General features: G+C 54.5%; 1 protein-coding gene across 5 annotated transcripts in view; it reads right to left on the bottom strand.

The window, feature by feature from the left end:
• Positions 1-24304, bottom strand: part of CEP164 (centrosomal protein 164) — a 72165-nt gene that overhangs the window by 7117 nt on the left and 40744 nt on the right. For all 5 annotated transcript variants that reach the window (XM_015474629.3, XM_010812402.3, XM_024975763.2 and 2 more), the window contains 17 exons: positions 22971-23339; positions 21979-22059; positions 19772-19855; positions 15369-15454; positions 14246-14413; positions 13400-13537; positions 11541-11678; positions 7957-8166; positions 4629-4760; positions 4295-4511; positions 3291-3368; positions 2929-3060; positions 2504-2626; positions 1240-1383; positions 716-799; positions 536-604; positions 86-261 (listed from right to left, as the gene is read on the bottom strand). In XM_015474629.3, coding sequence (XP_015330115.2) covers positions 86-261; positions 536-604; positions 716-799; positions 1240-1383; positions 2504-2626; positions 2929-3060; positions 3291-3368; positions 4295-4511; positions 4629-4760; positions 7957-8166; positions 11541-11678; positions 13400-13537; positions 14246-14413; positions 15369-15454; positions 19772-19855; positions 21979-22059; positions 22971-23339 — 2429 coding nt within the window. The remainder of the gene's footprint in view (positions 1-85; positions 262-535; positions 605-715; positions 800-1239; positions 1384-2503; positions 2627-2928; positions 3061-3290; positions 3369-4294; positions 4512-4628; positions 4761-7956; positions 8167-11540; positions 11679-13399; positions 13538-14245; positions 14414-15368; positions 15455-19771; positions 19856-21978; positions 22060-22970; positions 23340-24304) is intronic.

Here is a 24304-nt window from a genome sequence, read left to right as displayed (position 1 = left end):
CACGAAGAGACAGAGCCCCCAAGTGGCAGAGGTCAGAAGGCAGGCGGGAGGCACAGGGGTGGCGGAGCGCAGGGGGCCAGACCACCTGACATGCTTCTGCAGCCTCTGACTCTGGGCCTGCAGCAGCTCCACCTGGGACTCCAGCTCCAACTTGCGGGCCTGAAGCTCCTCTAGGATTCTTCGGAGCTGCTGGTTTGATTCCAGCAGGTGGGTGTGCTCCTTCTTTGCCTCCTCCAGGTGCTGATGAGTGGCTGTGGCTTCCTGGGAGGCAGAAGGAAAGACAGAAGGACCTGAAGACGTGGGAGGGAGTCGATGGGGGAGTCAGAGCAGACAGCGGGGTTGCACTGGGGGAGAGGCTGGGCCAGGCCCCACCCCTCCGTGGCCCCGCCCCCCAGGGTTGCCTGAGCTGGTCTCCCACAGAGAAGCTATCTGTGGGGTGCTAGCCAACAGAGTTTGGTACGTTCCCCAGGGGAATGAAGGGGCTGGGGGAGGAAGGAAGTCTAACAAGGGAGGACAGGAGAAGCAGCAGACGAACCTCGCTCTCCAGCACGACCTGCCTCTGCACGTCGAGGAGCTGCTGCTTCTCTTTTCTGGCCACTTCCTTCTGCGGAGCACAGAAGGTCTGGCCATCTGGCTGACTCCGGGCCTCTCCTGGGGGAGCGGACTTCCGGGTCAAGGGTACCTGAGAGCCTGTCCTCCGCCCCTACTCCCGCACCTGGACATCCAGCTGAGCCAATCGGGCCTTGACATCCTTGGTTCTGGTTTCAAGTTCCACCTCTAAATCTTGGAGCTTCCTTTCCTGCACAGAGTGTAGGTAGAGAGAAAGATGGGAGTGCAGCCAGTGCCCAGGCCCGAGCTGAGGGCCAGGAGGAGTTCGCGACCACGTGCCCCACACCATGTGCTCCAAGCTGGGCTGGGCTCCCCCAGCAGAGCATCACCCTTTACTTATTTCAGGGGGAATGGTGAGCAGAGGCAAAGACACCAACCCCAAGGCCTGAGGTGCACTGACCTCTGCTTCTAGTCCTGGGGTGCTCCTTGGCCCAGAAAACAAAAGAGCAAGGATGCCCCGGCTTGGGGATGGCCAGCAAGAGACCTCCCCACCCCCGAAGCCGGCAGGCCCCACCCCCCACCCCTGAAGCCGGCAGGCTCCACCCCGCCGCCGTGGCCCCCAGCACTCTTCTACCCTGGGTGGAGGGGTCGGGGAGGGCAGGCCCCAAGCACCATCAGCCCGGCGCCCACCTGCTCCCGGTGCCGCCTCCGCAGGTCCTCCAGCTGCCGGTCCTGCTCCTGCCTCACCGACTCCAGCTCTCGCTCATGGGCCCTGCGCAGGCGCTCCAGCTCTCCCGTCAGGTGCCCTAGGAGCTCAGCCCGCTGCTTCCTCTCCTGACAGAGGGTGGGGCCGTTGGTGGGAAACCACCGCGGCCCTTCTCAACCCTTTGACCAGAGCCGCCCCCTACCCCCTGCCCTGCCGCCTCAGGTCAGTAAGATCAGGGACCCCAGCAGGCCTCTAAGGCCGGCTCCTGAAGAGAGTGCCCAGGACCACGTGGTCTCAACCCCAGAAAGCCTGCAACCCCTGTCTGCTGCTGAAACAACACTGGACAGATGTCCTGAGAAATCCCTGGTGTGGACACCTGCCTCTCCTACCACTCCTCGCACACACAGCCTTCCTTCCTTAAGGGAAGGGGTCATTACTAAAATGTCACTATTTTTCAACAAGGGCAGAACTGGTTTAGAAAAGGAGTCAACTACATTTTCCTCTGGGCCACTATTTCTGCCCTGGTGCAGAGTCTGGGATACTGGTTCAAGTTTCTGGAGGTGAAGCCTCCAGCTCTGGGCTAAAGTCAGCCACCAGCCCTCGCAGTCGTTCACCCCAACGTGAGCGTGCCACTGGGTCCACTTAGTCACTGAACTTTCCCCTCCAAGCCAGAGGCTGAAGATGGGTATGTAATATCTACATATTGGTTGGCTCTTGGCAATCTATTTCCGGGAGTCCTGGAATTTCTGTAGGCCTGGAGGCACAGGGTTGGTGGTTAAAAATCGAAGGCTCTGGAGTCAGATAGTCTTGGCTTGAATCCTAGCTCCTTTACTTATCAGCCAGGGAGGCTTAAGGGAGTTGCTTATGCTCAAGTCTCAGTTTCCTCTTTTTCAAATGGAGAGAAGGATAGTACGGACGCCCCCACCCAAGGGTATTGTGAAGACTAAATGAGGTTAATGCGCAAAGAGCTCAGGATGCACCTGGCACACGGTACAGGCTCAGTACACCTCGGCTGTTATAAACAGGAGAGCAAAGTGCAGCCTGGCGGCGGGGAGGAGCAGCCCTCCCGCAATGCTCTAGTACAAAGGCAAAACTGGGTTTCACCACTGCTGGGGGCCCGGGAAGGACGCTTCCCACCAGCCCTGACTCCCAAGGCCCTGCGGACATCCGGGAAGGACCCCAAGGGGTGGGAGTGAGTTTCGTGTGCGCGCGCACACACACGTGCGCCAGGGGCTGCGGCCCAGTCACCTCGGCCTCGTACTGCTGCCTGGCCTCAGCCACCACCTGCTGGTGCTCCTCCTTCATCCTGTCCATCTTCCGCTCGTGCTCCCGCTCCACCTCCTGGCGCTTCTCTCTCAGGAGGCCACTGAGCTGCCGGGCAGGAGGCAGGGATGCAACATGCAGGGCTGAGGCACTTGAAGGACTCACACACGTGTGCGACACGCGCCCACCTCCCCCAGCGTCCCTACATACACACGCGGCCACACCCAGCTGCTCCACTCACGTACAGGGCACGGGGTGGAGAAGGACTTGGCCTCCAGGGAACTAAGGCATAAAAACTGAGCCCCAGCCGAGCCGTCCAAGGCAAAGCAGAGGCCCTTCGGGCCAGGACGGCTTGGCCGGCTGTCCAAGTCGCCGGGCCCCCAGGGCGAAAGGAGCAGACCGGCACTCACCTCCTGTTCGTACTCCAGCACCTGGTACACCCTGTGATGGGCTCGCTGCTCCGCCCGCCCAAGGCTCTCCTGCAGCTGGGCCTCCTCTTTCTGGTGAGCTTCCTGCATCTTCTTCTGGAGGCTGGAGACCACCTGAGGAGGCGCCCGCACCGGGGAGCGTGACCCTCAGAGGGCCCTACAGAGGCCGCGGGCGACTCGCTTCCCAGGGACCCAGCCCCCATCCCCCGGGGCTGCAGGAGAGGGAAGCTAGTGGCAGGGCTGGGGTTGGGGTGGAGTTCTGCCGACCAGCCAGCCATGAAGGCTCAGAGCCCGGGGCCCAGCACACCAGGCTCTGCCTGTCAGGCAGGGCTGCCACCTCTCACCTCCCTGTGCTTGGCCTCCAGTGAGGAGGAGAGCCGCTCCAGCTCCTCTCTGTGCTCCCTCTCCAGCGCTGCTGCCGCCTGGGGTGCAACACAGGGCCTGTGAGGACCAGGGCAGGCTGGCCGGGCTCTGACTCTGGGGAGAGGAAGAGCCAGAGAGACCATCCCCAAGGCCCCTCGAGCTAAGGAGCCAAGGGGAACCACAGGCGCGTCTGTATTCCTCCAAAACAGCTGTCCCTCAAGCCTGCAAGCCATGGAGGCCAGCGTGGAGGGAAACTTTCAGTGAGGCTCGGTCATGGCCCTTCCACCCTCGGGCCTCTGGGCCAAACCACCGTACACAGGCCACACTCCTGCCTGTGAATACAGGCCAGGAGGCCTGGCGGCTCAGCACCTTCTTCCTGAGCACGTGCAGCGCAGTGACCTCCCCCGTAGGTCCCCTTGGTCTGGGAACTGACACTCCACCCAGAACCAAAACAAAACACCAGTTCCACCTGACCTACTACCTACTTCTGCCTCTTACCTAGAGACAGACCACTGGATGGGAGGGATAGGGAGTAAGGATAAAGGAGAACAAACTCCCCTGAGTGAGCCAGCCTCTTGCTCTGAGGCAGGGGAGGGAAGGAGAGAGACGAGAGGTCATCACAGCTGCCCTCAGGGACAAGGACGGGGACACTGCACCTTCGTCTCAAGACCTCTGGTCTGGTTTCAGTTCTTTCAGTCATGGAGTCTTCCCAAACCCCCAGGTCCTTTGCCTTCAAACTTCTCTGCTGCTGACAACTCCCAACAGGCCCTGGAGGGGGCCTCTGGACCCCACCGTGGAGACCAGGGCAGCACCTGCTCTGAGTCGAGCGGGCTCCACATGGGCCCAGACGGCCGGCCCAACATCTCCACGCCCTTCCTCGAAGACCCCTGTGCTGCCGGCTCCCCTGGGCGCCAAGGCTGGCTCTTGTTCTTCCTCAGCAGCCAGCCCTCCCCAGGGACACACGGGGGTGAAGGGGGGCACTCACTTCTCTCCTCTCCCCTTCCAGCTGCTCCCTCAACTGCTGCAAGGCCCTCTCCTTCTCCACCTTCAGGGCAGCCTGCTCTCTCTTCTCCGAAGCCTCCATCTCTTCCCTGAGCTGCTCCAGGGTCTGCCTGCTTCTCTCTTCCAAGCTGGCCCTCTCGGCCTTCTGCAGAGACTCCAGCTCTTCTCGCAGCCTCTGCAGGGAAGCCTCTTGCTCGGCCCTGGGCAGAAAAGGAGGTAGGGGTGGGTCTGGGCACTTGTGTTGGTCGGGGTGCGGGAGGGGTGCCGAGAGGGGCGAGCCTCCGGGGAAGGCCAGGCCGCCCACAGTCCACACTCACCTGATTTGGTCCTCATCGGCCTCTGAGCTGGACTGCACCTGGGCGCGGAGCCGGGACAGCCTCTGGCGCTCCTGCTCTCTCATCTGGGTCTCCTCCTCCTCGGTGGCTCTCTGCAGCTGCTCCTTCAGGGAACTGCAAAGCAAAGGCAAGTTTGCTGGCGGGACCACAGGCCTTCCCCTTTCTACACCTAACCCCTGGCTCTCAGCCTCCAAAAGCCTGGAGCCTGCTTGTGAAGCTTCCTATGTCTTAAGGACAAGCCTAACCTCAGCTTCTGGGTCCTGCTGCCTTTAATACCTCCCAGGGCGAGAGGGGCTATGAACTCCACCTGCCCTTTGCCACAGGAAGCAGATCATGAGCTCCATGATCCCAAAATAGCATTTCTGCAAAAGGGTCTCCTCTGCAACCAGGTGGGAGGGCATTTACTCAAGGTTGGATCCAGTCTGACCCCAACCCAGCTCTGGCCACATCACATGAGCCAGCACCTCCAAACCCCACCACACTCCTCCCTGCCTCCTGGCCTTTGTTCAAGCCAGCTCTCCCATCGAGAATCCCCTTTCCTACCTGACGAACCCATGTTCCGTGTTCAACACCCAATTCCCTTCTCTCAGAGAAGCCTTCCCAACTCTCTCCAAGCTCACCAATCCCCTTTCAGCTCCCATCACGCTTTATATGAGGACCTTTCTTATCCATGCCGCTCTCAGCTCCCATCACGCTTTATATGAGGACCTTTCTTATCCATGCCGCTCTCAGCTCCCATCACGCTTTATATGAGGGCCTTTCTCATCCATGCCGCTCTCTGCCACGCATAACATCACACCATAATTCAGCCTCTGTATGTGTGTTTTCCATACAAGTATGGGAGCGTCTCCAGAGAAGCAATCTTGTCTTAAAATCTGCTATCTCCCAAGTGCCAAGCACAGTAACAGAAATGGAAGTAGGGACTCCATGAATGCTGGTTGAATTTGGGCAGTATCACCCAGGCCCAAACTACAAGCAAGTTATCTCTAAGGGGCCCCTTATTCACAGACCGAGATGGTGACCATCTCATCCCAAGCAGACAACCCTCGCGGCCCCCACGTGACCAGGGGCTGTCATATGACCAGTGCTGCGCACTCGGGGAGTTCAAAGCCTGAGAAAAACATGATTCAGAAGACAATCTCTCGGAAAAGCTTCTGCAGTGAATTCCAGAGCCAGAAAAGACTTTGGATCATTTTCTATTTTCAGCTGTCAACACCACTGCTTTCTTCCGTAATGACAGAAAATTTAAAGATTCTTCCTGCTAGATTCCCCCAGAAACCCTTCCTCTTTGTCCCAAGGCTAAATTTTACACATACCACCACAGAATGGAAGGGTCTTTAGCAGTTAAGTCCTGCATTTTACAATGCTCTCCTCTCTTCATCTTACAACTAAACTCAGTCTCTCTGTTTTGTAACTAAAGAAACTTAAGCATCAGCCCGCCTGCCTGCCTTCTCATTCAAGAAATATTTGCTACAAGGTCAGTTGTGGCTTCCAGAAATTTCTACCAAGTGGTAATTTCCCAGCAGAGAGGAGACCCTACCTCTCAGAAAGGCTCATGTATAAATAGAAACAGGGTTCTCATGACAAACTACTTTGAAGAGAGCCAGGCAAGGCACTGCCCACAGAGAAATCACTTAGTCAAGACCACAAACACTGTACTGATTTTAGTTGAAAATACAACCAAGAACCAGCTTTTATTGAGCAACTATCGTGTTTCAGGCCCTGAATCAGATACTTTCAACAGGCTGGTTTTCACTACAACTTAGGAGGGCTCTGGGAGGCCCCTCTGAAGTTGGGGGGTTCGGGAAGGGACAGGAAGCTGTCAGCACAGCCCAGGGTGGCCAGGGAGAGAGAGGAGCCTGGTAGGGAGACATCACCAGGATTTCTTCCTAGGCACTGCCTCTCAAGGTAAGCTGAGTTGCACTCTGTTTGGGAGGCCCCCTACCCCAAGTTCCAGGCAGCTGGAAGAGGAGGATGCCTGGGACCATCTATTCTTTGGGATGCTCTCTGGCAGGGGGATCCAGGAGGGCTGACATAGGATGAACCCTGGTCAGCAGAGCCTGTGTTGGGCTAATGAGGGAGACTGTCCCCAAACCTCTGGGCAGTTGGGTGCTGGTTTTCTCTTAGTTTCTCTAAATTAACCATAAATATTTTATACAGTCTTTGCCATGTATGATATAAAAATAGTAAGTCTACAGCACTTTGGGATCTTCTGTCCAAGAGGACAAGATTTAACCTTTAGCTTAACTGCCAAGTAAGTGAAACATATTAACGTCTTTTTGTAGCACTTTCCCCAACCTGGGACTGTGACAGAGATGGTTTATTACCCTCTCAATATCCATTCTCCCACTTTTCTTTACTAAAAGAACCCTAATTTTATTTTCTCAGGCCCAAAGACCAGCTAAAGGACTACATTCCTCAGTCAACTTTGCACCCTTTGCAAGCAGGAGTGGCCAGTGAGATATAAACAGAAATTATTGGGTAAAGTTCCCATCAAAGTGCCTTTGAAGGGACTGAATGAGCTAGAAGGTGCCCCTATACTTCCTGCCTGGAACACAAATACGATGGCTGGAAATCCAGCAGCTACACTGGACTGTAAAGAGAGCCTACGAGTAAAACTCAGCACTGAAGATGACAGAAGGATCAAAGGACCCCTGGTGATGCTTTACTGTGGAGCCATCATGCCAGCCCTCACCTGCCTTTTCCTATAAAAACCATAACTCCAGCACAGGAGCACACAATCCTATACACACAGGCCCAGCCTAAGCCCATGTGCTGCATTTGTTGAGGGCCTGCCTGTCATGTACTTAAAGAGTAGGAACCCAAACAGAAACTTCTGGGTCCTGGGTAAGAGCACCTCACACCCTATCACATGCTGCATGGTGCAGCCAAAGTAAAAAAATAAAGAATAGTGTTTAAAAAAAAAAAAGAAACAGGTTCTGGAGACAAACTGCCCAGACTGTTAATCCAGGCTCTGCTGTTTATGAGGCTCCACACCTTGGACAAGCTACTTAACCTTCCTGTGCCTCAGCTCCCTCGTCTATATTATAAATTCCACAAAACAGACTTGATGACAGAAACTCATAAGGGCCATTCCCAAGGACTCAACGAATTAGCAGACACAAAGCACGTGGATCAGAGTAATCTCTCAAAAAATACCGGCCATCCCCATTACTATCATGCCTCTCAAGTCCCTTCCCAAGAGAGGAAAGGCATGGGTCTTGACCACGGAGCCCACCCCTCCTCCACCCGGGCCACAGAGGAGTCATCCTGGAGGGGCAGCCAGGGTGACTGGGCCCGGCGGCAGGACCTGAGCGCCTTCTCTTTCTGCTGGTGAAGTTGCAGGGCCTCCGCCTCCTCCTCCCGACACAGCTTCTCCCGCAGCCGCTGCATCTTCTCTTGTTTGGACTCCAGGAGCCGTGTCTGTTCTTGCTCGAGTTCTCGGGTCACCGCCTCGTCCGTGGCCTCCAGCGCGGCCTCTGAGAGCTGCTCCCGGAGAGCTGCGGGCTCTGCAGATCGCCTGCCAAGGGCAGGAGCAGCGTTTCACTCAGTTTACTGCTCACCCACCTTCTGGCACCAGGGTTTATACAGATACTGAACACCCCACATGGAGCCCTAACGGAGGGCCCCTGGTCAGGAGTCACACGTGCATGTCAGGTCGCCCGAGGGCGAGCAGCAAGGCTACCCTCTCGAACACAGGGGCAGCATCTGTTCCACAGCAGCGGCCCCCAACCTTTTTGGCACCAGGAACTGGTTTCATGCAAGACAATTTTTCCACAAACCAGGGGTGCGCGGATGGTCTGGGGATGATTCACATGCTTTACATTTACTGTGCACTTTATTTCTATTATTACTGTATCAGCTCTGGCTCAGGTCCTCGGGCATTAGATCCTGGAGGTTGGAGACCCCTGCTCTATACAATAAGCCCCACTGTGGCTGTGTGAGGGAGGGCCTGAGTGTCTAAGGAGCGGGGTGACACATAGGAGGCCCTCAGGGGACTGGGTAGGTTGTGGCCCGAGTGAACACCCCAAGACATGGCTCAGGAGCTGGCGGCAAGAGAAGAGGGCAAACTTCTGTCCCTCATGGACTCCTCCCGAGTGGGTTCATGGCCCTGGTTCCGTCTCCTACCAGGGATCTCCCTATTACTTGAGGCTCATGCCGGCAGTTTGGGAAGTCCCCAGAGGCTACGCCCTGACTCTCAAAACTGAACAGAGGTCAATGCTTATGAGCCGGCAGGAGAAGCAGCAGCATGTCTCCTAGCCCTGGGGCCCAGAATAGTCCTTGGAAGCCCAGGAATGCGCAACCTCTTTCCACAATGCCAAGGGAGCCAGGCAGGAGACCCTTCCCTAAGCCAGAGTAGCAGGGGCACATCTGAAATGCCAGACTCTGTATCTCCTCAACAGTGCCACAACTTCATCTGCTTAGAGTGAACTCACCATGTGGAAATGGGTAAAAGAATTCTAACTGGGATGCAAAAGGGAGGTGGTTAGATAAGAACAATGGGATTGGTCAAAGAGATGTCTACAAAGTCATGAAGGCTGTTCTGTTGAGCATATTTTAGCTCTTGAAGGAAATAGCCAAAGAGAAACCCCAAGAACATTTTAAGCAATGGAAACATAAGTGGGATAAAGTATTTTGCTTCCCAGAGTGGCTTTCCTAAAGCCAAGGATGCGTGTGCAGGCCCAGGTCCTTAAATCTTACATTAGAAATTGGTCTGGCCACCCAAGCACCACCTTCTCCTGCGATGCTCAGCCTGTGGCAGGCCTGGCCCCACGGCCGAGTGGACCACAGCAGCATGCAGGCAGGGGGTGAATCAAGGAGGGGTGGGGCCAGAGTCCGAGAAGGGGAGCCAGCCTGCAGGGGATGCAGAACCCCCTCCGCCCTCAGCCCCCGCTCTGCAGCAGATGGAAGGCGGCGGGTGGGATCAGACTAGCAAAGCAGAAGGAAATGAGGGCTCTGGAATTCCCTTCCAGCCCCTTGAGGCCAGAGACTGAGGAAACAGACAAAAGGCTACCAAAGTGTCTGAAATACCATTAAGATCCTTCCTAAAATCGTGACTCAAACCAGAAACGGTCCTGACCTCTGTCTTCAGCCCCCTTCCGCTCCCAAGCCCATCTCCCTCCTTCCAATTCCTGCTTTCTCTCAGTCTCCTGACGCAGCCCAGACTGATGCAGATGTAAGATGTAGCCACCACCTCCTCTGAGAATCCTGCCTGGCAAAGAGCCTCCTCCCAACCCTGCCACCGCCGCAGCTCTCCGCCTCATCAACCCTCCAACTCATTTCCAACCTGAGCTGAAAACATCTTTTTTTCCCTGAGATGGTACCTTTTAATGTCTCCCTCCCCTGTGGGCTGCAGAGCTATGTGGGGCCCTAGGGACCGATGCTGCGGAGAGATGCAGCACCAGCCGGCGTGACAGCACGCACCCAGGCTGCACGCACCGCTGAGCCTGCCTGCATGCCTGGCATGCAGGCAGATCGGGGCTGCTTTTCAGCAGGCCTCTTCACCGTGTCCCTGTTTTCAAGACTGAGTATCCCAAACTCCCAGCTTAGGTCCAACGCAGTCAACAGTGAGCCTGAAAGATCTATGACACGCCTGGGAGGTTAAAGCCTCCAGGGGAAGAGGCAGGTCTGATTTCTAGGCCACTCCTCAGGTATCACCATCAGTGAGACCCAGTTTCCAACAGCGAGTGGCCTAGACGAGGCTCAGCAGAACATGTTTCAGGCTGCCTGCCGAGTTACTCTGAGACCTATATGAGGGAAAGCGAGGAGGGACAGGCAAGGAGGGAGGAGAGGGAAGAGGGCTGTGGTATCCACAGTCCTGACATGGCCGTGCCACCACTAAAACTCAGATCACTATCAGGGATTCTGTCTCCACTAATTTTCAACCCAGTGGTTTTTTGTTGTTTTTTTTTACCTTTTATTTTACACTGAAGTGTTAGTTAGCCCCTCAATTGTGTCCGACTCTTTGCAACCCCATAGACTGTGCCAACCAGGTTCTTCTATTCTCCAGGCAAGAATACTGGAGTGGGTAGCCATTCCCTTCTCCAGAGGATCTTCCTGACCCAGGGATCAAACCCAGGTCTCCTGCATTGCAGGCAGATTCTTCACCGTCTGAGCCACAAGGGAAGCCCATTTTATATTGGTAATCAATTAACAGTGCTGTGACAGTTTCAAGTGGATAGCAAAAAGACTCGGCCATACTCCCCTAAACTCCCCTCCCATCCAGGCTGCCACATAACACTGAGCAGAGTTTCATGTGCTATACAGTAGGTCCTTGTTGGTTATCCATTGTAAATATAGCAGCATGTACCTGTCCATCCCAAACTCTCTTAACTATCCCTTCCCCACAACCATAAGTTCATTCTCTAAGTCTGCGAGTGTCTTTCTTCAGCGTGGTGGTTTTAATACATTTGCCTTCTCTCTCTACAAATACCTCAAGAAGGATGCTGGGAAGACAGAGGGAAGGATACGCTTATTTCCCAGACCCAGGCCTTCCAGCCATACAGCACACACAGCAGTGGCTGCTTGCTGGACCTGCCTGCACTCTGACCTCCCTGTGCTCCTAACTCCTCCTGATTCAGCTTGACAACATCCGTGCAGGTGACAGACCCTCCTAATCATGTTTTTTATTCTCTATATTTTACAGTGTTACAATATGTGAAGAAGTTGGCTGGTCAAGGAGAGGGTGCCCCTCCCCGGACCAGGCAATCCTTATAGACAGCAAAGGGAATATGTCTTTCCTAAGCAAACCCACCCTACCATCTCCTAATCTATTTCTCATGCCCTAGATCACCCAGGGCCGGGCCCCAGGCAACCAGAGACCATGCCCAGAGCCCAAAGCCGTCGAAAATTATCCAAACTGCACCCCCCCCACACACTCGCTCGAGTACTCACCCCACCTCACCCATTGCATCCCACGAAAACCCCAATAACAACTCCGGGTCATGCTCTTCCTTCTCGCTTCTTTCCCCTCCTGACCAGCTCTGGTCCTTCCCCACGTGGCTCCACCTGGCATGGCATGCCCTCTTCTCTCTGGAAATATAAGGAATAAATTCTTCTTTCAGTGGCATCAGCCTCTCGGTGTTGTCACTCAGTCACCTCTGCAAATTAAAATTCCATGGATACAAATGAGGCACAGAGTCACTCCCCCGCGAAACCCAGAGAACAAATCCATTCCTAAGGCAGCTGTAAAGGTCAATAGCAAGGAAGTTCTAGAGCCTGAGAAGAGTCCAGGAAAGGAGCAGAAGACATCTCCTAAGAGCACCATGTGAACTGAAACTGTGGGGTCAAGGAGAGGCCGGCCCAGCGGGGACAGCCTCGCAGGGACGGGAGGAGACACACAGAGAGGAGGGCTTGTCAGCCTGGGTGGCCAGGAGGAGCCTCACTGCCCAACTTCTCTCCCAGAAGCCCTGGGAAAACGCCCTCTGACCCCTGACCTCTGCCCAGAGGGTCCTGTTTCTGAAGCCCGGTCACCTCCTGTCCTCATCATAAGCACCCTGATCCAGCTGTCCACAGCCACCAAGGGTCCCTCCCCTACATCACTCCTTCAGCACCACACAGCGCTACAGGAGAGCATGCGTTCCTGGGTCCCTCCAGCCCTTGGTGACACTTGCTGTGAGTAATCAGCGCATGAACCTGTCTCTGCTCAACAATCAGCCCCAATCCTGAAGACTCTTAATCCTTCTGTACTGCTCAGCTCACAAGCAGGAAAAACTGTATCACCCTGAAACCCTGACACCACGCAGGGAAAAGACACAGTGGCTGCAGACCAGGAGACAGAAGTCAAGGGCTCCAGAGACTAGAATCTAGATCTAATTCTGCAATCAACTAGCAATGTGACCTTGGGCAAATCCCTTTGCCCCTCTGAACCTCAGTTTCCTCATCTGTAAAAGAGGTGAGGGGGGAGAAGAGCTAAAAGGTTTCTAAGTTTTAGAAGTGTAACAATGTAGGTGTGCTGTGAACCCAGGCACAAAAGAGCTATATTGTGTACTGGATAATTCCATTCAAATGAAGTTGGGAACAGGAAAAATGAATCTATGTGACAAGCCAGAAGAGTGGTGACCTGGGGCAGGTGGACTAAGAGGAAAGGAGCCCAAGGAAGCTTACAGGATGGGTGGAAATGTTCTCAAAGATCTGGGAGGTTATGATACGGTGTGTGAAAAGTGTTAGTCACTCAGTCATGTCCGGCTCTTTGCAACCCATGGACTGAAGCCCACCAAGCTCCTCTGTCCATGGAATTTACAGGCAAGGATACGGGAGTGGGTAGCCGTTCTCTTCCCCAGGGGATCTGCCTGACCCAGGGGTGGAACCCAGGTCTCCTGCATTGTAGGCAGATTATTTACTGTCTTGAGCCACCAGGGAAGACTGTGACATGGTGCATATGTATATAAACATTCATTGACTTGTACAATTCACGTGTACATACAACCAGGTACATAAATACCTTAATAATTTTTTAAAGGAAAACAGGGCTTGACAGAGCAGAAAACGCGGTTGACCAGGTTTCTGCTAAGGACCCAGAAGGTACTCTGCCCCCTCGCTTCCAGCCTCATACCCTAGGTGTTGACAAGGGGAGCCCTGGGGGCTGCTTAGGGGTCAAGGCTGCACACAGAACCAAGGGTACACTCACTTTCCCCCCACTCCACTCCTTGAGCCAGGGCCAGAGCACCCTCTCCCCACCACCCAAGACGGGATGGACACTAAAGCAATCCACACAACGGAGGACAGGGACAGACATGGAAACTGGCCCTTACACCTCTGGAGAGCCTGGCGGGGTGGGGCTGACCGCCACCTTCTCCTTGGGCTCTTCCTGCCCAGGGCCCGGCCCCTCGGCCTGGGGACGCCATTCTTGGCCCCTCTCGTGGGCAGCAGGTGGGCTTGGGAGCGCCTCCCTTGACAACAACAAGGAAGGAACTGCGTTAAAGCCAGAGGAAGGTGAGAGGCTCCAGGTGTACCCCGCTTGGGGCCCAAGAGCTCTGATGGGGACAAGGGAGGAGGCAGCCCCAGCAACATGTGCCATCTCAGGCCTCGGGTCTCAGCTCCGCTCCCCACCTCCCCACACAGCAGGGGCTGCGTGGGTGCTGCTGCTCTGCCTCCCCAGTGACTCATTTCAGTCAGGTGAGCTCTAAGGCCGGCGTCTTTCTCTTCCTGGGGGAAGCCCGGGGCACTGCACCTCCCTGACCTGGGGCCCAGCACTAGCAGGGCTCCCTCCACCCCCAGGGCTTGCTGAATGACCAGCGGTGGGATGATCATGGGGAAGAAGGGGGCTGGCAGGTGGGGACCAGGAGACATGGCCACCCCCCGGCCGGAACGGCTCAGCCCAGGTGACAGCAGACTCTGCCCTAGCCCCTGCCAGGGGGTGGCTGGGTCAGAAGAGACACTTCCTTGTGCCAGAGTTTCTAAGCTCCCCTAACCAGCCTGTGCACCCCGACTGTAGCTGCAGGCTGCAGACTAGGAAGAGGCAGATTTCCTCAGTTCATATGAAGCACTAACCAGAGACCTCCATTGCTGCTGCTTAGGCTGCAAACCCGCCCCCTGCTCTCCCCACCTCTCCAGACCCACTGCCCCCCAACCCTGGGAGGCTTCCAGCCGGACCTTACCTCTGCAGGGAAACAGAGGGTGGGGGGCTGCCCAGAGAGCCCTCCTCAGGCTCCGCTGCCTCCTTCCACTCAGGCTGCCCCTCTGGGGCCTGTGGAGGCCCTTCGTCGGTGGCCTGGCTGTGAAGGAGACTCTGGAGCCGCTCCTCACGCAAAAGAGGGGGAGATAACCTGAGCAGAGAGCAGAGTCATTGCCTCCACTCAGACAGCAGCAGAACTGCAGAGTGGAGTACGTGGACCCAGGTCCATGCCTCCTCCGGGCTGGACCCCAGTCCTGGCCCCACCTCCATGGAGGGCAACACGGCCAGAAAAGCAGGACAGAGAAGCTCCCTACTGAGCTCGCCCTCTGCCTGGACTGGACTCAGCCCTCCCAGGTCATGGGCTGCATTTGCGTGGCCCAGGAGTGACATCTGGGCACACTCACAGGTGTATCTATCCCCATCTCTGGGGTCTGGGAGTTGGCGAAGTGATGGAAGAATTGAGCAGAAAGAGGGAGAAAGATAGAAGCCAGCCTCAAATGATCACTCTATAGAAAATGCATGAAGCTGTAGCTTTGAGGAAGTAAAAATGCTGATAGCTTTTAAAGGTTCAAAAAGTAGAATGACCACCCCCTTCCCTTGCCAGGGTGGCAACCCTTCTCTTTCATGGGCCCAGGCCTGAGAAGCTGGAAGCCCCTGTCTCTCAATCACACAGACATACACACACAGACACATATACACACACAGACACAGCTGCAGCCATTTCTGGTGTGGCGAGGCGTGGCTCAAAGCTCTGAGCTGCAGCACCGATCCTCTAGCGTGGTCCCCCAGACCTCTAGCAGACTATCCAGCCCTGACCCATGACCAAGGACACACGAGGTTGACCCAATCGGGTGAAGAGGACAGAGCCCTGGCCCCACAACGGTGCTGTGGGCACAAAGTCCCACCAAACGCTGCAGCAGTACCTCCCACTTCTGTCTTGGTTTGCGTGACGCGCACACACACACAAACTCTGCAAGGCCATCCAGTCAGTTCATCACCTGCCTTCAGACAGGAGCACACTGAGACACGCAGACCAAAGGCAGGAATTCTGGCCCCAAGTCCACGGCATCCCAAAGTCCCCAAGGGCCGCCTCCCACACACGGTACCTCTCCGAGCCTCCAGACTGCTTGCTCTGCAGCTCCTCTTGGCTGGACTGGCTGGCATCCTTGTCTTCTCTTCCCAACCTCTGGGCCTGCAGACAAGTAGCAGTGGAAAGTGCACACTGGGGTGGGGGTCTGTACTGACGCCCATGCCAGGAGGGGGTGCTGAGAGGTGGCTCTTGGTGAGGGAGGGCCACTTGGGATGCAGAAGAGAAGGCCTGTCTGCTGTACAATGAAGCCCCTGCGGCCCTGGCTAAGCCCCCAGGCTCACAGCTGCTCCCAGAGCCGGCCTTGCTGCCCTGGGGAGGATGAGTCAGACAACACAGCCACTGCAGGCAGAGTCAGAAGCCACAGGCTGAAGGAGGACACACAAGAAAAAGAAAATCCTGCTTCCTGCAGGTGGAAACATTCACTGCCAGCTGCAGAGAGAAAGCAGACACGTCTGTGAACACCCCAAATCCACGGGCTCCCAACCGCCAGAGCCACCGATCATCGGGAATGCTGAAATTCAGTGAGCAGGACTGGGGACGGCAGACAAAGTGCATCAAAGAGGGAGGATCCTGGAAAGATGGAGATGTGGTGAAACGAGAGACAGCTATACTCCAGATGAGAAGGGCACTGCGAGGGCAACCTGAAGGGAGGAAGATGGAGCGCTCCTTTGCACCATTCTGAGATCCCCCGACACCCAGGTGCCATCAGTACACAATGATGTCCCCTTCCTAATCAGGAATTATACCTGCCAGACAGTGCAAAGAAGAAACGAAGAGAGTCAGCCCCAAACCTCATTTTAAAGTTTGGGTGTCGGGGCAAAGTTAGCAAGCTGGTGAAAAGGACTATTCTTAATACATTCACCAAATTTCTGCAGGGGTAAGGTTACAGGGGTGGAGCACTGCTGTCAGCCTGGACTTAACCCTTAGTTCCAGCACCTCCTCCACTGCAAAATGGGATCACAGGGCTTCCCTTGGATTTCCTCGGTGGCTCCATGGTAAAGAATTCGCCTGCAGTGGAGGAGACGCAAGAGGCATGGGTTCGATCCCCAGGTCGGGTGGCTCAGTGGTAAAGAATTCGTCTGCCAGTGCAGGAGACACAGGTTCCGTCCCTGAACCGGGAAGATCCCACACACCCAGAGTAACTAAGCCTGCGCGCCACAACAATTGAGACTGTGCTCTCGGGCCCAGGAGCCACCACTACTGAAGCCCCCGCACCCTAGAGCCCGTGCTACCTGCAACAGGAGAAGTCACCGCAATGAGAAGCCCACACGCTGCAGCTAGAGAGGGGCCCCTCTCGCCGCAACGAGAGAAAAGCCCACACAGCAACGAAGACCCAGCACAGCCAAAGATAAATAAATAAAATTATCTTTTAAAAAATGCGATAGCGAACCACAGTGTACAGGGCTTCTAGTGGGGCCCAACTCCGGCCCAAAAAAGGCAGGCCACAAACACAGCTCTCCTCACACTCCTCCTCTTCTCCCCCAGCCTGGGGGTAAAAAAAAACAAAAGACACCCAGCTTTGCCAGTGCCAGTCCCCGTCCTAGGACCTGCACTCCTTCCGTCACATTCACAGGGGCCCCGTCTGTCCCGGACCACGAGGGTTAACAGGAGAGGTGGGGCTGGAGACAGCCCACTCCATCTTCCCCGGTGGGGTTCCGGCCGGGCTGGCACACCTCCGTGTCCCCAGCCCCGTACCCGCAGCCCCCCACGCCTCTCCACTGGCAGCCTGAGCCCCGGCAGCTGTGGCCGACTCTGCCATCTGGATGGGTGAGGAAGGGCAGGGTCTGAACTAAAAGCCAGCTCCCCCAAATTACATTAAAAATAGAAACGCTCCCTGGGAGTGCCTCCCGGTGCCCGCAGCAGAAGGGCTCCCTGCCAGCGCTGCCATTCCTGATCGCATCAGCCGGGCAGAGCCCACAGACAATGGCGGGGCGGGCGTCCTTCTCCTGCCCTGCCTCCTCCCCTTCCAGGACTCAACTTGCAACTTGTCTTCCCTACAGATCACACCACACTCAGCAGAGAGCACCCGCCTCCCACAGGCCAATCTATTTCACAAACTAAAATATAAGATGGGTAACAAAGTACAGTGGTCGTAATAAACATTGAGGGGCTGAGCCCTGAATCAGAAAGGATGAGCTGCAGACAATGTCTGTTTCCTTCTTGATTCACCTTTCTGCTAGAAACTCAACCAGTCCTGAGCCAGAGAAAAGGGGATACCTTGGGCAAGTACCCACACAGAGGCCCTTTGAGCAGAGTTCTAGTTGCTCCCTAGAACTTTCTGCCCCAGAAAGGGAGTCAAAGGAACCAGACAAGGCCATCAGGCACGTCGGCACTCTTCAGAACGAGGAGACACATGCCTGTTCTAAGCCTCTGGCTTAAGACTGCTCAAGATACCCCTTCCCTAACCTAAACTCAGCTCTGGGGTTTTGCTTTTGTTCACGATTCAGTCTTCACTTAAGGAAATCACAGGAACTTCCCTGGTGGTCCACTCTTTTCAAAAGCCTCCCAAGGAAATCTGTCTTTTTAAAAGCCCCCCAAGTGCTTCCCTTGTAGCTCAGCTGGTAAAGAATCCGCCTGCAATGCGGGACACCTAGGTTTGATCCCTGGGTTGGGAAGATACCCTGAAGAAGGGAAAGGCTACCCACTCCAGTATTCTGGACTAGAGAATTCCATGGACTGTATAGTCCATGGGGTCGCAAAGAGTCGGACATGACTGAGTCGGACACGGCTGAGTGACTTTCACTTTCTTTCACTTAAGGATTCTAATATTGGCCAGATTTTAGAGTCAGAGCAATGGAAAATCACCTTGCCTGGCCAACTCGGTAACTTTCCCACTTACCTGCTGCCAAAGGTACCTCACCAAAAACTGCTCCAAACCCTTCCTGACGAACACCACCTGGCCTTGTCTATGCCTTTACAGACCTCCAATGCTGCAAACGGAGGGCAGGCAGTGATGGGGAGAGATCCAGTGTCCAGCAGGGACCCGGTGGCTAGGCAGTGGCCCAGGAAGGCTTATCAGCCAGAGCTGAGAGGAACATGTCAGGCTCTAATCAACCAGACTCACAACTCTACCCTGACTCAGGACCAGCTTCACTAAGGGCTCCCAGGCTTGATTCACATTAAATACCTTGTTTGTTTCACCCAAATCAAATGCCCCCTCAAACCTGCAGAGACTGCATGTCAGAACCTCTCTCCTCTCAATAATCCCACAGAGGAGGCAAAAATGATGTTGGCATTTATGTTTTAGACTTTTTTTAAGGATGGACATTCCAGCCGGTCTAAAGTGATACCTCATTGTAGTTTTGATTTGCATTTCTCTAATAATTAATGATACCGAGTACCTTTTCATGTATTTGTTGACCATCTGTCTGTCTTCTTTGAAGAAATGTCTGTTTAGGTCTTCTGCCTATTTTTTGATTGGGTTGTTTGATTTTTTGGTTATTGAGCTACATGAGCTGTTTGTATATTTTAGAGATTAATCCCTTGTCAGTTTTGTTTGCAAATATTTGCTAGTGTTTCACCATGATATTGGTGCTTGTTTTGAGAAAAAAAAAAATCATTTTAGTCATGTTAAATAAATGGCTTCCTTAATGCTATTATTTTTAGAAATTAATATTAAATTTATCAAATACCTTTTGATCTCAAAGTGATCAGAAGGTTTTATCCTCTGATTCACAGATATCATGAAATATATTTAGAAGATTCATAATATTAAACCATCCTTCAATACTAAAAAAAAATTAAAAAATGACCTTGGCTTCAAGCTCCTTGCACATAGGACCTGTGTCTGAGTCATCTTTATCTCCTACTCTGGGTTCAACGACACCCATGCCTGCCCAGCGCTTACATCTGGCAGGGGAGACAGAGAACCAGAAAACAAAAGCAGGAGCACTCAGGGAAGCAGAGGGAAGGGCCGATTCAGCCTGCATGGAGGAGGTGACATCAGAGGTGGGCCTCCGAGACCAAGAAAGAGCTCTCAGGGCACAAGGGGAGGCAGCTGGCAGGGGGGTGGTAAAGCGGTGGACGGTGTTGCCCCAGGGAATGGTGAGCGGTGGGCACAGCCAGGGCATGGCAAGTGGGCTGAGGACATGACTGCAGAGGTTGAATGGGCCAGGTTAGGAAGTGCCCTGAAATCCACAAGCTGCACAGTGCTTTTTTGCACAGGCGCAAATGGTCGGCCCTCAGGTGCTAAATGAATAGATGAAGAGACAAAAACAGGGAGAGAGGGTGCAGGGAATGCCCTTAATTCACAGCAGCAACAGACCACGAACGCCAGAAGCCCCATCGCAGGCAACGTCAGGGCCTTGCCTTGATGAACCAGAAGGGAGAGAACTCTCAGAAATGCACCCTGGGATGGGCAGGCCTCAGCTCTTGATCATCCCCAAAATGAGGCCCCAGCCCAGCCCCAGAGAGACTCACCTCCCACCGGGCTCCATCCAGGACGGAGGAGTGCACGTCCATATCCAGCAGGCGCTCTGAGATCTGGCTGCGGAAACCGAAGCCCTGGAGATGGCGGAGACAGAGAGGTCAGCTCTCCCCCAATCACGGTCAGTGCCCACCAGAGATGAGGGCCTCTCCTCCACCCCCACCTTCCAGAAAGATGCTACTATGTGCCAGACACTGTGCCAAGCATTCCAATACCTACTCACTAACCTCATCTTTAAAATAACATTGGGCTTCCCTGGTGGCTCAGACAGTAAAGAATCTGCCTACAATGCAGGAGACCCGGGTTCGATCCCTGGGTCAGGAAGATCCCCTGGAGTAGAAAATGACAACCCATTCTTGCCTGGAGAATCTTATGGACAGAGGAGCCTGGCGGGGCTACAGCCCATGGAGTCACAAAGAGTAGGACATGACGGAGCGACTAACACTTTTGCTTTTCTTCCAAATAATTCTGTTACTAGATGGAAAGGTATGTGGTAAAGCAACTACGGTATACTGCTCACTGCAGACTCTAGGGAGTGAGTATGTAGGTATTTGCTATAAAATTCTTTTAATTTTTCCATACAGTTGAAATTTTTCATAATCGAATTACAGGGGAAGAAAGTAACCCAATGAGACTGTCCTCTTATTTTTATCTCGCAGAGTAGGAAGCCGTTTGAGAGCCCATGTAACTTGCCCAAGGTCACGCATCTGTTAAGCAGCAGGGCTGGGGGTCAGATGTACCCTGGGCCAACTCCAGAGCCCAAGCTTTTTGCCTGACACGTGCTGCAAAGCATGTCACTTTCCAGCTGTCTCTCCCTCCTGGCGTCCGACAGGAGGCCTAAGTGCCCAGGTCTGTGGGCAGGCAGGAAACAGGGCCTGCCAGGCCCCTCCCAGCGCGTTCTTTCCCCTTCCCATACAGGTGCCCCTCTGGACAATGGGGATGGATCAGCACCACTTTCTCCACTGGCTTCTCTTTGGGATGGACAGCAAGGGCCCACGCAAGTGCCAGCTCCCCACTGCCCTCTGGCTGCCGTAGAGCCAGGACCCCTCCCCCTCCGAAGCCAGGAGCCCCACTGGGCTAGGTGATGGATTGCTACCCGACAGCATGCTAACAGGGACAGTTCTGTCATCAGCCCTGATGAATGGCAGGACGCCCAGCCAAGGTCTGGTCCTGCTGGCCGTGGCTTCCTCCACCCACTCCCGTAAAGAAGAAAAATGCTGACGGACACGCTCCTCCACAGGGCGACTCCCTGAGAAGGGCCAGGGCCCTTGCTTCAGAGAGCTCTGTGGCACAGTGACTCCTCATGATGGTTTCTGCCAACAGTGACTTTGCCTCCTCTCCCTGGCTTGTGGGTTTTCTTTGTGGATGACATTTGCCTTTCAGCGTGAGTTCTACTCCACTCAATGCAGCTGCCATCTGGCTCCTTAAGCCCATGGCTCAGCGAGGGGCTTGAGCGCACACAGCCTCCTAATTCCTCTGCAGCCCCTCGTATCACTACTGCTCATCCCTGACCCTCTCCCACTAATCCCTTCCCTTTGATCTGTCTCCTCCAAACAGATGGAGCATGGTTTCTAAAGAAACACTCTGCCAAAAAGCACCCCAGACTACTCCCCTTAGATACAAACCCGGCAAGTGAAGCCAGGATTCGGGAGGCTCAGTGGAAGGTGGAAGGGCTGGAACAAAGACACTACGGATGCTGGCATTCCAGAGCAGTCTTCACTTTGGAAATGGCCACACCACAACACACATCTTGGTCAGAGCCTGAGGACTGGTCCTTCCCTGCCACAGTTCAGTGATCCCATAAACACATGTACACACAGTCTCTAATCTCCTACACTCATACAATGCTCCTGTTAGGAGCCCAGAGGCCATGATTTCATATGATCTCACAGGCAGTTCATGCAGCAGTAGTAATAACAGCTATGCTTGTTTAATATTCATATGCTAATGATGTACATACACTTTACCCCACTTTCTTCTTGCAACAAACCTAAAAAGTAGGTACTGTTACCCTTGGTAAGGCAAGCTGAGGAAATGGAGTTAGACAAGACCCAAGTTTGAGTCCTAACTTCCTCACTTACAAGCTGTGAGATGCTCGGCAAATTATTTAACCACAGTGACTCGCATATCCATGTTCTTGATCACTACTCTGCTGCCCACCGCCCCACCCCCCCAACTCCTATCTCAGACTCAGACTCACCAAGCCAAGGAAGGACTTGGGGTCAGAAGCAGCAGAGTCTGAGAGCTGTAGCTGCTCCCCGTGTTCACTGATCTCCGACTCCTGGGGAGACAGACACAGAGAAGTCACCGGAGCAGAAGACAGAGGGTCGTTATCAGCCTCCATGGCGCCCACACAGGGCTGAACCCAAACCAAAATCCACCTCCTCTGGAAAACCTGAAAGAGGCCTGTGGACCCTCCCATTCCCAGCCCCCAGCCCACTCAGGCTGGGCAGCCCAGTAGAGGCAACACTCTACACGTGGAGGGACAGCCAAGTGAAGCGGAGTGGGAGGTGGCTAGAAAGTCAGCGGTGGAGAAGTCTGATGCTCTCCTAGAAAAATATGACAAGAGCATCTTTTCCAGAAAGCAGTGAAAAGGTCTTTAATGAATTCCCTCACCACCCCCCTGGAGGAGGAGCAGGACTAAGGGCTGGAAAATGAAGACACCAAATGCTCTCGCCCCTGGCTCCTACGTCTGTTCATCTGGGTCACTGGCCTCATCTTGCCAAGACTTCCTGTAACCCTGACTAACTGGTGCTGGGGCAGGACACTCCCACATGTGGCCCCCCCACCTCCCTCAATGCCTCCTCTCTTTATAGGAATATAAGATGCAACCAGGAATAACCCAAAACTGATGTCAAGAAGTAGGAGGGGGAGGTGGGAAATGGCGAGAGGAAGTAAGTGGGAGCCCAGAAGAGCATGAATATCCCAGGAGGGTGCCCGTGGAAAAGCAAATGTCTGCTCTGAACTTCTAGTGCCAGCAGGTATGGAGTTTCATTCAGGATTTTACTGCCTGCTGGGTCTGGGCATATTTGTCACAATTAAGGGTTCTGGCTTATGTTGACAGCCCATTGCAGGGTCTACAAATGAAGCTTCTGACTCAGTAATAAAGATGAAAAGAGAGAAACGTGCTCCCGGCTCAAGAGAGCAGAGAGGGCTGGAGCCAGCAACTGCCCACAGGACCAAGTGACTTACTTCACTCACCTCCGATCTGCTCTCCTTCGGGACAGAGGCCTCCTCCTTTGGATCCTCTGCTGCCTCTTCCTTCCTGGAACCCTGCTCTCCTGCGTCCACCGGGTCCTCTGGTGCCTCTTTTTCAGTGGTGTTGGCAGGCTGATCACCTCCGGGGTCCACCCCACTTCTGGACGTCCCAGGATCATTCTTCTCAGTCTTTCCTTTTCCTGGGAGCCAACTTGCCTCTCTTCGCTGTCGCTCTTTGTCATCAGCACTGCTCAGGCTGCTGTCTGCACCTTGGCTGAAGGGCTTGCCAGAAGTAAGGGGGCCAGCAGCATCGGAATCAAGAGAAACGTCCTTCTCCTCTGGCTGGCTTGCTCTTGGAGACTCCTAGGGAGCAGCCAACCGCGTCAGAAGGGAAGACATCAGGAATTAATGCAAAGAGTTTGGAGACTTGATAAGACAGAACTGCCATTGTTCCTTGATGCCTGCAGTTCTGAAACCAATGGTTATCCCATACCTCAAAAGCTTTTAAAAACAGACTCCTGGCTCCAGCCCAGATCCACTGACTCTGAACTTCCACGTTGACCTGGATACACCCAACGTGACGCCCCTCCACTGAAGGGCTTGGAATCCAGGGCCCTGGACAGTGCCCGACTCTGTGACCACCCATCACATCCTCAAGTAATAAATCTGTCTTGTTCCAGTCCCACTGGCCAAACCGTAAGATTGCAGGCTCAGAAGTCAATATTTGTTTCCGATAATGATGACAGAGAACCTCATAAGAGAAAGGTCCAGAGCTTCTGTTTTTCATTTTTAAAAGGCAGCAGGGAAGAAATATGGAAAGGGTGCCCCTTCTCCATAGCAATGAGGGTAGCTCTCTCCCTAAAGCACCGCCCCCCACCCGCCACCAGGAGGCTACACAAGCAGCCCAGGAGCCAGGCTCCTCTGTCCGAGGACTGTCAAGTGAGTCCTCTGGGCACGAGGTGCCAGATGGGGTGAGGTGTGTAGGAGACTGACGGGGGGGAAAGGCCCATAGAGGACACGGAAGGTGGGGAGAGGCCTGGGAACACAGGTCTGAGACCTGTGGCGGGAGAGAGGGAAGGAGAGCGCCCGAGGAGGAGAGCCTCGGGCCACAGCCCAGGTCTGAGAGGGCCTCTAGCCCTGTGGAGAGTCCCGCAGTCATCAGGCAGAAATGGCCCTGCTCTGGGGCCTGCTGCACCACCACCGACTCCTTCAACAAGCCGAGCCTTGGCACAAGCTGGGGCAGATCAAAGGTTCAGGAGCTTCAGGCCGTTAATCCACCAAGGTCCCCTCTGCAGGGTCTCTTCAAAGCAGATGGGAGCACCACCCCT

Source organism: Bos taurus, chromosome 15 (genome assembly GCF_002263795.3).
Source record: "Bos taurus isolate L1 Dominette 01449 registration number 42190680 breed Hereford chromosome 15, ARS-UCD2.0, whole genome shotgun sequence".
NCBI lineage: Eukaryota > Metazoa > Chordata > Mammalia > Artiodactyla > Bovidae > Bos > Bos taurus.
The sequence above is the reverse complement of the archived record's forward strand: the minus strand, read 5'-3'. Positions and strand labels throughout refer to the sequence as shown.